At 48.7% G+C, this 13119-nt stretch overlaps 1 protein-coding gene across 1 annotated transcript in view; it reads left to right on the top strand.

The window, feature by feature from the left end:
• Positions 1-5901, top strand: part of MSN (moesin) — a 61849-nt gene extending 55948 nt beyond the window's left edge. Inside the window, exons 12-13 of the mRNA XM_070952075.1 lie at positions 36-269; positions 3069-5901. Of these exons, the coding sequence (XP_070808176.1) occupies positions 36-269; positions 3069-3233 (399 nt within the window). The 3' untranslated portion in view covers positions 3234-5901. The remainder of the gene's footprint in view (positions 1-35; positions 270-3068) is intronic.
• Positions 5902-13119: the final 7218 nt, after the last annotated feature.

Here is a 13119-nt window from a genome sequence, read left to right as displayed (position 1 = left end):
GGGGTGCTTTCAGCTGCGCGCTCTCTCTCTTTCAGGCCCAGTTGGTTCAGGAGGACTTGGAGAGGACCAAGGAGGAGCTGAAGTCCGTCACCTGCACTCCGCACGTGTCTGAGCCCATGCAGTCGGAGAACGAGCACGATGACGAGCAGGACGAGAACGCGGCAGAGGCCAGTGCGGAACTGCGGGCACACGCCTCCATCAAGGACCGCAGCGAGGAGCAGCGCACCACCGAGGCAGAGAAGAACGTGCGGGTTCAGAAGCACCTGAAGGTGAGCTGGGCCTCACTCGGCCCGGTGCAGCTGATGGACGAGGGTGGGGCCGCTTGAAGAGGCGTTGACCTTGCCGGCTGGGGAATGCTGGGAGTTGGAGTCAACACACCTCCCAGTGGCCCCGGTGGAGGAGCTCTAGACGAAGGAAAAAGCCAAAGGCCAGGACTGGAGCTGCCCTTGGATGGGACAAAAGAGGGATGGCTTCAGGATCTTCAGAGGTGGTGGCGGCTACACAATTGTTTACCCCATGGATATAGGGCAGGGACAGGCAAACATTTTTGCAGTTGGGTCTTTTTTTAAAAAGAACAGAAGGGAAAAACATATTCTGGTTTGGGATCACCAAGAAGCATGTGGCATTATCAAAATAGATAGACTTTTTAGACTTTTTGTAAAAAAAAAAAAAAAGTCAAATTGTGTTTTAGGGTATTTTTCTGAAAAGAGAAGGGGAAAGTTTATGGCACAGTGGTTAGAATGCAGTATTGCAGGCAAACTCTGCCCATAGTCTCTAGTTCAATCTTGGCCGGCTTGAGGTTGACTCAGACTCTCATCCCTTTGAGGTCAGTAAAATGAGGACCCAGGTTGTTTGAGGCCATATGCTGACTCTAAACTGCTCACAGAGGCTTGGAAAGCACTGTGGAGAGGTACAGTCAGGTCCAGAAATATTGGGACATCGACACAATTCTAACATCTTTGGCTCTATACACCACCACAATGGAGTTGGAATGAAACAAACACAATGTGCGTTAACTGCAGACTGTCAGCTTTAATTTGAGGGTATGTACATCCAACTCAGGTGAACGGTGTAGGACTTACAGCAGTTTGCATATGTGCCTCCCACTTGTTAAGGGACCAAAAGTAATGGGACAGAATAATAATCATAAATCAAACTTTCCCTTCTTAATACTTGGTTGCAAATCCTTTGCAGTCAATCACAGCCTGAAGTCTGGAACGCATAGACATCACCAGACACTGGGTTTCATCCCTGGTGATGCTCTGCCAGGCCTCTACTGCAACTGTCTTCAGTTCTTGCTTGTTCTTGGGGCATTTTCCCTTCAGTTTTGTCTTCAGCAAGTGAAATGCATGCTCAATGGGATTCAGGTCAGGTGATTGACTTGGCCATTGCATAACATTCCACTTCTGTCAGTTCAAAAACTCTTTGGTTGCTTTTGCAGTATGCTTTGGGTCATTGTCCATCTGCACTGTGAAGCGCCGTCCAATGAGTTCTGCAGCATTTGGCTGAATGTGAGCAGATCTTGGTCTCATCTGTCCATAGGATCTTGTTCCAGAACTGTGAAGGCTTTGTTAGATGTTGTTTGGCCAACTCTAATCTGGCCTTCCTGTTTTTGAAGCTCACCAATGGTTTACATCTTGTGGTGAACCCTCTGTATTCATTCTGGTGAAGTCTTCTCTTGATTGTTGACTTTGACACACATACACCTACCTCCTGGAGAGTGTTCTTGATCTGGCCAACTGTTGTGAAGGGTGTTTTCTTCACCAGGGAAAGAATTCTTCGGTCATCCACCACACTTGTTTTCCATGGTCTCCCAGGTCTTTTGGTGTTGCTGAGCTCACCGGTGCATTCCTTCTTTTTGAGAATGTTTCAAACAGTTGTTTTGGCCATGCCTAATGTTCTTGCTATCTCTCTGATGGGTTTGTTTTGTTTCTTTAGCCTAATGATGGCTTGCTTCACTGATAGTGACAGCTCTTTGGATCTCATCTGAGAGTTGACAGCAACAGATTCCAAATGCAAATAGCACACTTGAAATGAACTCTGGGCCTTTTATCTGCACATTGTAATTGGGGTAATGAGGGAATATCACACACCTGGCCATGGAACAGCTGAGAAGCCAATTGTCCCATTACTTTTGGTCCCTTAACAAGTGGGAGGCACATATACAAACTGCTGTAAATCCTACACCGTTCACCTGAGTTGGGTGTACATACCCTCAAATTAAAGCTGACAGTCTGCAGTTAACGCACATTGTGTTTGTTTCATTCCAACTCCATTGTGGTGGTGTATAGAGCCAAAGATGTTAGAATTGTGTCGATGTCCCAATATTTCTGGACCTGACTGTATATAAGCCTTAACTGCTGTGCCCATTCTATGGGCAGCTGAATTTCACCAACATGGCCTCGGTGCGGGTTTTAGCTCTTGGGGACAAAGAAGCAGCCGGAGGTGAATTGCCCCACCCAGTCTAGGCAGTAAGGCTGCCCTCGGCTCCTGCTGCCCAGCCCACAGTCTGAGAGCAGCCACCGCTTGTAGCCTTGGGTCGAGGTTCTCACTCACCAGGGATCTTCTCATTATCCTTGATCTTGTGGGGAGGAGGAAGAGATCCGGGCAGCTGCTTGGGTGGCAGGCAGCCTTGTGGGATCTCTGCTCTGACCTCCAGGCACCTTCAGCCTGGGATCCCTGGACATTGGCGCTCAGTTTCCATACCAACATGTCCATTTCTGTCTGGGGCGATGGAAACCGAAGGCCCCCAAACAGGGAGTGCGCTGCCTACTTGAGTGGGGGTACCAAGTGTGAATTAATTCTTCCCACAGCTCTGTTCTTAGCAAATGTGGGTGGGGGATGCTATGTGACATCCAGGCTACCCATCCCCTTGCAGCCACCCAGGTTTCTGAGGGCAAGACACAACTCTTGATCACGCCCTGCAGGGAAAGTGGTGTCAGTGAGACAAAGCCTTGTGCCAAAAGGTAGAAAGAACCAGTCCCAGCCAGGAGGAAGGATCTCGGACGGGCTCCCTCTGGGTGCCTCAGGTGGCTGATGTCTCCCCCTTCTCCCTTATTGCCCTGCAGGCTCTCACCTCCGAGTTGGCCAATGCGCGGGACGACACCAAGAAGACAGCCAACGACATGATCCACGCAGAGAACATGCGGCAGGGCCGTGACAAGTACAAGACACTCCGCCAGATCCGTCAGGGCAACACCAAGCAGCGCATCGATGAATTTGAGTCCATGTAGTCATTCCAGCCTCTGCTGTACCTTCCCCCCCTCCGCCCTCCCCCTCCCCTCATGCAAATTTGTGATGCTGGAACCATCCACTACAGGAGAGTGAATAGATCGGCCTCCTGGGCTGGTGTTCAAAATAGGACCAAACAGGAAGAAAAAGCAAGAGTCAGTTGTGCCTTATTATTATTGCAGTTTTCCGGCAGCCGGCCTCTGTTTAGCAGGGCTGATGAGCTTACGTATCCCAATGCTTTTTATTGCTTATAAGAAATATATTAGTGCTGAGCTGCCAGTGGAGCCGCTGCCTAACCACGGACCGCTTCCCCCTCCTAAGCTCCCTTGCTGGGCTCTGGAGGGGCACGGCCTTGCTCTGCCCTAACTCCAGTCCCTGCCGGAGCTTTTGCTTCTCCAGGTAGATGCTCTGCTTGGGAAGAGGACATTGTGGAGAAGGGAAGGAAGCACCCAAGGGCAATGGCCAATGTGCCTTCTCCCCTCTTGGCGCCAAGAGCAAACCGCTGAGCAGGCCTAGCCAGGCCCTCAGGTCTCTTTACGTTCTCCAAGTGCTCCTTACTGAGACTGTTGAACAAAATTGGATGCGCCTTCCCTTCTTCCCAGTAGATTTGCTACAGAACCGTTGTCTTCCCAAAAGGAAAAAGTTTGGCCATGGAGCGGTTGTCATTCATTTTGCCAACCTTGTCAAGACATTCAGAGAGGTTTTGGGTCAGCCGGAAATCTCCAACCGGCACGGCTGCAAAACTACACCGCTCAGCCTCGTAGGGCGTGCCTCCCATGTGCCTGGGCCCACGGACATGCCTGATGGTGCCTTAATGACACTCCCTTTCCCTCCTCTAGTTGTGTAAGGTTTTATAAAAGTCTTCTTACTTCCACTGACGCAAAACCAAAAATACTTTACACAAAGATGTATTTTGTGTGTGAATCTCCATGTTGCCAGCCGTTCTACTGTTAGGAAGGTGAGGTTTGGTTTTGAAACGGTGCCGTTTCTGCTGCTTTCTTTTCTGTTGGAAGGGCGGCCGGCCCCCGTTTCCACACCCCGTCCCTTGGGGGGGCCTGCAGGTCTGCGGCTCTAGACAAAGACGGGCGGTTGGCCTCCCAGGACCATAGAAGGGTCTCTCGGCGGTTGAGCCACTTGGCTCTTTGAAAGGAGCCCCCTTTCTGAATTTCTCCAGGGGTGCCTGTCCTGGGACTCTTCCCATGGATGCGGAAGGGTTGAAGATGAGTCTGGGGTCTTCTGCCTCCTCTCCCAAACTTCACTATAAATGGCTTCCTCTGCAGGAAACCTCCCCCCCCACCCCCGAAAGCCCCCTTTGCTTAGCACCCTTCAAGTCTTTTCCTACACTTTTGGCCCTTTTCTGCCTTCCTCCTGCACACACACATGCACACCTCCCAATCCCAGCTTGCATTTATCCAAAAAGTATTATTCTGAAACAGCACCACAGCTCTAGAAGCAAATTGTACCGGGTGTAAGGCTGGCCAAAGTCAAGTCCACTAAGGGTGGTGAGAAGGAGCTGCCGCACAATTGTCCCAAAGCTGCAGCTGAAGCCCTGGGCCTTGAGGCGGTGCTGGGAGACCTGCGCCTTGCAGCCAGAGGGGTCTCGGTGTAAGCAGCCCAACATTTCCAAAGAAAGACCCTCCTCCTCTCTTCCTCCTCCTCCCCTTCCTTCTTCCGACTCCACGTGCCTTTGGGAAGGGATGGATGAGAGGGTGTGGACAACCATCTCCTCCTCCCCCTGAAATATTACAATGCCATGGCTTTGAACCGTTTCCTAAAAATTACTCATTGAGTAATGAGTAATTACTCATTTCTCTGAGTCAGCATTAAAACTTTTGGTGCTGACATGGTTTCTGGGCCTTCCTGTAAATTCGGCCTAAGCTTGCCAGAGGCTCGCTTGGATTTCCTTTCTTTGCCCCTCCAAAAACGCCTCCCAGGGGGTTTCTGTGTTGCCCCAGGCGCTGTGGGGCTGCCGGGCACCACAGTGCTTCCACCCAGTCGCTTCCAGGACAGGCAGCCACCTGCCGGGGGCAGTGAGTTCGCCTCCTCCTCCTCCTCCTCCTCCTCAGTAGTTGGTTCAGCTCTTCCCTGATTTTAACCAGTATTATGTACTCCAGTGACCATGGTATTGATTTCATGCTCTTTTCTAGCTATGCATGATTAGAAAATATTAATCTCAGAAGTGTTGAGGGGAAGTAACTCTGTTCTCCCTTCATAGAAAATGTATACTGTGTTGTAAAGAGATGATATTTTGCAGAAATTAATGTAAGATGCATTCAGTATTACAATGAGATTTTTAGATTTTTTTTTTTAATTATTGGGTTAGAAAACGTGGAGGCTTTTTTCTTCCTCTCCGCTCCCCCGTCTGTTTACTGTTACACCTGGGTATGTGCTATCCCTCCGGGGGAGGGAGTTTGCCCACTTAATCATCATTTTTTTTTTTTTTGTCTGGCTTTATATTTGTGTTATGGAATTTTTGCTGTAAATTATGTCTTCTTTTTTTGACCATCCTTTTTACATGTAATGTCGAAGCACCAGCCTTCTCAGGGGAGGGTCTGCAAGGCGGCCTGTGGGGGGGAAGCGGAGACCCCCCAGCACTTGCTACTGTCCGAGGTGTTTGACTCGACACCCCCCCCCCCGTCTCTTTGTATCAGTGCCAATAAAGTTTAGACAAGGCAGCTGCTGCGGCTTCCTCCAGCCTCGTCTTTTCTTAGCCGGGATGTCCCATCTGGCCCCTGCCCTGCCAGAGGCAATGGGGGGTGGGTTTGGAATGGGCTCTGGCATGCACCTCCTCTGGCAGCTTTTGCTGTGTCTGGTCCAGGAAGCTGGGGAGCAGCATCTGCTGGAGGGGACAGCCTTGGGTTAGATAGAAGCATCTTCAGAGAATTTTGCCCCCAAACTATCCCACTTCGCCATGTGACCCCTCCCCCCCAAATGCTCCCTGATATGCGGCAGGACACGGAAGGCCCCCAGTTCTCCAGCTGCTCCCACCGGCTCCCTTGCAGATCAGCAGAGGGCAAGCAAATGGCGCCAGCCCCTCCTGTTCCCTGGGGGTGGGGGTGGGGGGCAGCTGTGCAGTGAATGCCTACCATTTGGGTGGAACTGGTGAGAGTGTTCAAGTGGGGTCCTGGAGCTCCCAATGGTTTTGGGAGTAGCCATATCTTCCCCTGAGCTTGGCCAGGGTGGCATCCTAGGTAGTAAACAGCAGAAGAGTGGATTGTGCATTACATGACTACGTAGTTATTTATCTCATCTTAGATAGTGCACACGTCTAATGCTTGTTCCTTCTCCTCCTTTCCTCGCAACAACCACCACCCTGTGAGCTGGGTTGGGCTGAGAGAGAGCGATGGGCCCAAAGTCACCTAACTGACTTCCGTGCCTAAGGCGGGGCCTGAATTCATAGCTCCTGGGTTCTAGGCCAGCACCTGAAGACCGAACGGGCTCCATGGTTTTTCACTGATTAGAAGCAGGCACAGAACACGTTGTAATTGTTGGGGGCCACACAAACTTTGGAGAGGTGCCAGGGGCATGGTGGGCCTTTATCCTGCATGGGGACTTTCTTCCCCGTTGGAAGTAATTTTATTTCTTTTCCGTTTCTGAGCTCACACCTCTGTTTTCTCTCCTTCCAAAATGGCCAGTAACCTGCAGAGACTTTCGGCCAAGTCCTGGGGGCCAAAGGAGAAGGGCCTCGGGTGGGGCTGTGCTTGCTTGCCCTCCCAGCACTGGCCTTAGGGAGTTCCTCGGCCTCTTTCAAGGGGGTCCACCAGAGGTTCAGCATCCAACTGAACTTGGGTCTCAAGTGGATGCCCCACCAGGATCAGCCCTGAGCAATTTATTCTTCAGTATTTGTAATGGTTCAGACGAAGAGGTGGGGATGCACAACCAATTTGCAAATGAAGTGAATGAGGAATAGCCAGCAGAACAGAACAGAACAGAAGAACAGAGTTGGAAGGGACCTCGGAGGTCTTCTAATCCAACCCCCTGCTTAGGCAGGAAACCCTACACCGCTTCAGACAAATGGCTATCCAATCTCTTCTTAAAAACTTCCAGTGTTGGAGCATTCACAACTTCTAGAGGCAAGTAGTTCCACTGGTTAATTGTTCTGTCAGGAAATTTCTCCTTAGTTCTAAGTTGCTTCTCTCCTTGATTAGTTTCCACCTATGCCTTCAGGTGCTTTGGAGACAAGAAACAAAGAAACATTTAGAATGGTCTTTATAGCCTAGAGAACAAAGCTACAAGTAACAATAGCTTTGAAAATAATAGATGCAAAATGAAATAGAAAGCAAATGCATTGTTGTAGGATGTGATATACTGGATCTAGTAACTGCATTGGGGCGGGCGGGACTTGTTGCCTGTGGACAGAAATGAACCAACAACGGGAGGAGCTATAAAATAGTTGGGTGCAATTTTAGGGCTCATCCAAGAGTTTCCAAATAACAAGACAAAATCCGGCGGCACTAAATAAAATTATGCTTAAAATTCACAGAAAAGAAACAGATTTATTAGTTTAGAAAGTAGAAAAAAGACCAGCAAAAATTGTGAAAATAAAGGAAAATGGGTACATTTAATGTTGAGAAAAGAGGTCGTAGGCCCAGCACATCCGGAAAACTCTTGAAAATGGTGCCACTAGAGGGCGCTCTAACCTTTTATGTGGTCCTTTTTTATACAGTTCTGTACAAATCCAGCTGCTTTGCAGCCTTGATGAAGTATCCGGTGGATTTTGCAGACTCCTCCTTTCCTTCATATGGAGCCCACCTCCTTCGGGCAAAATGCCACATTGATGCTACCGGCCTGTTTCTTTTTCATTGCTTTCATGCTCCGTAAGGTAGTCATGTTTTTTTCTCCTGTTTTAATGGGTTTCCTTAAAAAACAAAAGCATTTCGAAGATCAACAGAAAAGCGAATTTAAGATTTCCAAGCAAGTCAGGCCAGGTAGGTGAAGGACTGCAAGGCAGAAGACCGAGGGCTCTTTAGCCAAAGCAAAACACACCACCTCGGCTCCTCTTCCCGGTTCTCCTTCCGTAAGGCAGATAACAGACTGGGTAGGTCCCAGTTAAGTAGGAATATTGACAACAGCCATGTAAAATGGTTCCCACATTTTCTAGTCCAGCACCGCCTTCACATGTCTCATAATTTACGTTGCAGTTAAAAGTGCCCAGGAATCTCCATTCTCACATACATTTCCCGAGTAAGCTCATTCCCAAACCATCATGACTTCTGTGCCTTGCCTGGTCAGAGAAGCTGAGCAAAGTCTGGCCTGATCAGTCTGCAGCTTCTCTTTAGATTTGATTCCTACCAGATTTCAGATAGGAAAGGCTGGAGCAAAATGCTGAAATCTGCCCCCCCCCATCCTGTTGGTGGCATCCAGAAAAGTGTCCATGCCCCTGCAAAGACCTCCTTTGACTGGCACCTGGGGGCTTCTGTCCCAGGCCGGCTCCTTTTCTTGCCCTCCTCACCCCGTTTGGGCTACCAGACCCCTCTGCCCACCCGGAGGAATGCTGCTGTGATAACGCGGAGTAAACCTTTGGCCGGGATCCACACATTTCTGTACAATATGCTGTTGTCCCAATTACCCCGTCAAACACAACAGCCACCTTGTCTTTGATAACTTTAATATTCAGCTTCATTGGGCTGGATTGGATGGAATACTTTATTTGGCCAAATGTGATTAGACACAGACGGAATTTGTCTCTGGGGCAGAAGCTCTCAGTGTACCTGCAAAGCATATAACAATCATCAATAACGATCATCGTCATCATCATCATACCAATAAGAGTGGGGGGGGGAGTAGAGAAGATAATAAGAGTAAATAATACTACAGCCCTACTACATGGGTACATACACATAGACATTAGGCAGCACTGTGAGGATTAGGTGTTGAGCAGAGTGATGGCGTGAGGATGGCGTGAGGGGAAAAAGTGTCTCTGGGTCTAGTTGTCTTGGCATGCAATGCCCTATAGCGGCATCCCGAGGGGAGAAGCTGAAACTGTTTATGTTCAGGATGAGAGAGGTCTGTAGACATTTTCTCAGCCCTCTTTCTGGCTTGTCCAATGTATGGAGAGCCAATGGAGAGAGCTCACAGCCCTGGGGGCTGCCTCTGCTAATTTCCCAGGTATTAGATGTAATTTTCCCAAGCTTTATCTGTTGCTTCCTATCTCTCAAAAACATTCTCCTTGATGCATCTTTAAATCTACCTAATATTGATTGCAAATTATTTTGATTCTCACAGCCATACAATATCATTTCCCCACTAAAATATGTACCTCATCTAATGCCTCTGATATCATTGCAGACCTCCCTGTACATTTATCTCTCAAGACATTTAACGACCCCAAGGAAACCTGGTCCCCACTCCTCCCTCCCTCCCTCCCTCCCTCCCTCTCTCTCTTGTCTATATGTTCCTCCTACTGCAGAGCAATGCTCCATTATTTTCTTCAGCTGTTGAGGGACACACCCCAACACAACCCCAACACCCCAACAACAGCAGCACACCCCTCCTCTTGATGGTCATCCCTGACCGGCTCCACTGTCTCCACATTCCAGAATGGAGAGAGGTCACCAGCTGCCCTGCCAATGTCCTTGGCACAGACTCCACACCACATACGTCTCTCATATCTCTCTGCTCAAGGTTCTCCAGTGAGATAAGCAGCTTAGTGGTTCCTATCCCAGCCACTTCTACAGGTTGATGTGATCGACTAGTTTTACAGACAACGTGAATACGGGATAGAACATGGCAGGAGTTCATCACTGCTCAGGGCAGCTGGGGAATCAAACCCTTCAAATCCTGGCCAGGAAGTTAATGACTGATTTTGCAAAACATAGAATACACAATAATAGGGATGAAAGGACCTTGCAAGTCTTCTAGTTCAACCTCCTGCCAAAGCAGGAGACCCTCTACCATTCTGGATAAATGGCTGTCCAGTTTCGTCTGAAAAGCCTCCAATGATAGAAACCCACAACCCCAGGAGACAAGCGGTTCCACTGATTAATTGTTCCCACTGCCAGGAAATCTGTCCTTAGTTCTGGGTTGCTTTTCTCCTTCATTAGTTTCCACCCACTACTTCAGGTGCTTTGGAGAATAGATTGACCCCCTCTTCTCTGTGACAGCCCCTTAAAAATATTAGAAGACTGCTATCATGTCACACTTAAGTCTTTCTTTGGTTAGACTAGACATACTTAATTCCTGCAAGAGTCCATCGTACATTTTAGCTTCCAGTCCCCTAATCATCTTTATTGCTTTTCTTTGCACTTTTTCTAGAGTCTCAACATCTTTTATATTTCATGGTAACCAAAACTGGATGCAGTGTTCCAAGTGTGGTCTTACCAAAATAGTATATAGTAGTACTATCACTTCATGTGATCTTGATTCTGTACCTTTGTTAATGCATTGGCTTTTTTGGCAGCTGCCGCACAATGCTGGCTCATACTTACCTTATTTTTTTGGAGTATAAGACATTCCGGACTATAAGACACACCTACCTTTTTTGGGGAGGAAAACAAGAAAAAAAAAATCTGCCTCTGCCTCCCAGCAATTTGCCTCCTTGCAGCAAACAGCGGAGCAATAGGCAATGGCAATCCCTGCAGCCTGAAACAGCTGAGGGTTGGAAGGCTGATCCAACCGACAATCAGCTGCTTGTGCTAATCAGGCTGTGCTGAAGCTGAAATGGGCTGTTTGTTGTAAGGAAGTAAATTACTGGGAGGCAGTGGCCAAAGATTTCTCTCACAGTTACCACTGTTGAGCCAGGTACCACTTATCCTATACCTGTGTATATGAAAAGCCTTACTTCTCTCAACATTGAATTGCAATGTTGCAATTGCAAAATGCTGGATAGGGACCAGTGTTCAAGTCTGTCAAGATCCTTCTGGATCCTGAGCCTATCTTCTGCAGCAAAACAATGACAAAAACCATTTTGAATGCCTTTGGGTCAATATAAAAGGGAGGAAAAAGAGGGACATTGTCATTGTCAGGCCACCCAACCAAATAGAGGAAATAGATGAACTTTTTAGTAGTCACTTAACTAAGGTATGTAGGAAGCACACCACAATAGGGGGCTTTAACTACCCTGACATCAACAGGGAGACAAACTGCACTTAGTGGAAAATCAAACAGATTCCTAATGAACTTAGCAGACAATTTTGTCTCCCAAAAGATACAGAAGGGAACTAAAGGGTCAGCTATACCAGACTTAATTCTCACTAACAGAGATGAAATGATAGAAGGCATTAAAGTTACAGGAAGCTTTAGGGGGAGTACCATGCAATATTGGAATTCAACCTTATAGAAAGCACAAGCAATCAAACAAAGTCAAATTAGCCTTGGAGTTTAGGAGAGCTGATTTCAATAAACTTAGAGCTTGGGAAAGATTCAGTGGATGAGAATCTTCAAGGGGAAAACAGTTGCAGGAATTGGGTATGTCTAGTTTAATGACAGGAAGGATTAGGGGTGACAAAGACTCTTCCAACTCTCTTATTCTTTTTTAAGTGTTGGCTATTCCCCCAGTTTGATGTCGACTGCAAATCTGAAGGGTTCCCCCTCTATCCCATCATCTAAATCATTTATGAAGATGTTGAAGAGTACTGGGCCCAAAGCAGAAACCTGAGGTACCTCACTGCATGCTTCCCTGCATGTTAGATGTAATTCCATTAAGGATCAAATGTTGAGTGTGGTTGTTCAGTCAATTACAAATCCATCTGGTGGTGATGCTATCAACCCTACATTTTTCTATCTTGCCAAGGAGACCCATTCTGACTTCTTGTCTTTTTGACAAGACAAGGGGGTCTCAGAGCTTCTCAGACTTGACTGGCATCATGTCTGGCAGTAATCTATATAAATAAAAATGTAAATGTCCGTTTGTACATAACCACACATCTCTGAAAGTTCTTTACCAATTGCTTTCAAATTTTGACACAATGTTGCATTCGACTACGGGCATGTTTTTATATACCTATATTTTATACATGTCACACCTGTGACAGGTAAAAACATGAAAAACATTGGAAAACATTGAAAGACATTGACAAACATTGAAAAACAGCGCCATCTGCTGGACGTAAAACCAACATGGCAGCCTCCCAGCCCTGATTACGCTCAACAGATTTCTGCTCCTTATATTTAGACTCTCCCTATTGCTTCCAAGAAACTGCGCATTTGGAAGGCAGAAACGCCCGAGGGCCATATCCTGCCACCAGGCTCGGCAGGTAGGCAGCCGGCTCCCCGCCGGGAAGCCCTCGCAGCTGGCGCTTCTAGGGCTGGGCGGGGCCCGCCCAAGCCTGGCTCTGACCTCCCCCTCCCCCGGCCGCCCCGCGAACTAGCCTCGCCCGCTGCTGCTGCCCATCCCCCTCGCCAGCCGCTCTCGGGGCTCCCTCCAAAGAACACCTGGCAACGAGGCTACCTGGGTCCGCCAAGCGGGAACCCTCCATCCCTCGCCTGGCCTGAATCGCGCCTGGCCCAGCGCTACCACAGGCCCTGAGGTCAGAAAAACCAGCCACTAACCAGCGCTATGCGAATCCGGTCGGTGAGTGGGAGATGGAGGCAACTGGAGCCTCAGGGTCGCCTTTGACCAGCGCCACCTTGCATTCCCAGGTGGGCGCTCTGGCAGTTCATGGAGCCTACATGAAAATTTCAGCCTCTGGCAGAAAAGGGGCTCCGGGGAGCTTCGGGGGGTGGAAACGGCCAGGAGGGAGGATGGCCGGCCCTCCTTCGTTTCACCTGGAAGAGTGGGGGATTTAATCATTCCCCTGCCCTTGGCAGGCGGGGGAAGAGAACTGTGTAGCAGGGCTTCAGTGGGGTATGCGTGGGTCCTGGTTTTGCCGCTTTCTTCCTTCGGGCGGGAAGCCCCAAACCAACCTCGAATCCCCGCCGCACCCCCTCCCTCCCTCCCTTCCCTTCCCT

The sequence above is a fragment of the Pituophis catenifer genome, unplaced genomic scaffold, assembly GCF_029215685.1.
Source record: "Pituophis catenifer annectens isolate HBS135680 unplaced genomic scaffold, rPitCat1.0.hap2 SCAF_11, whole genome shotgun sequence".
Classification (NCBI taxonomy): Eukaryota; Metazoa; Chordata; class Lepidosauria; order Squamata; family Colubridae; genus Pituophis; species Pituophis catenifer.
Note: the sequence above shows the minus strand (reverse complement) of the source record. Positions and strands in the feature narration are given on the sequence as shown.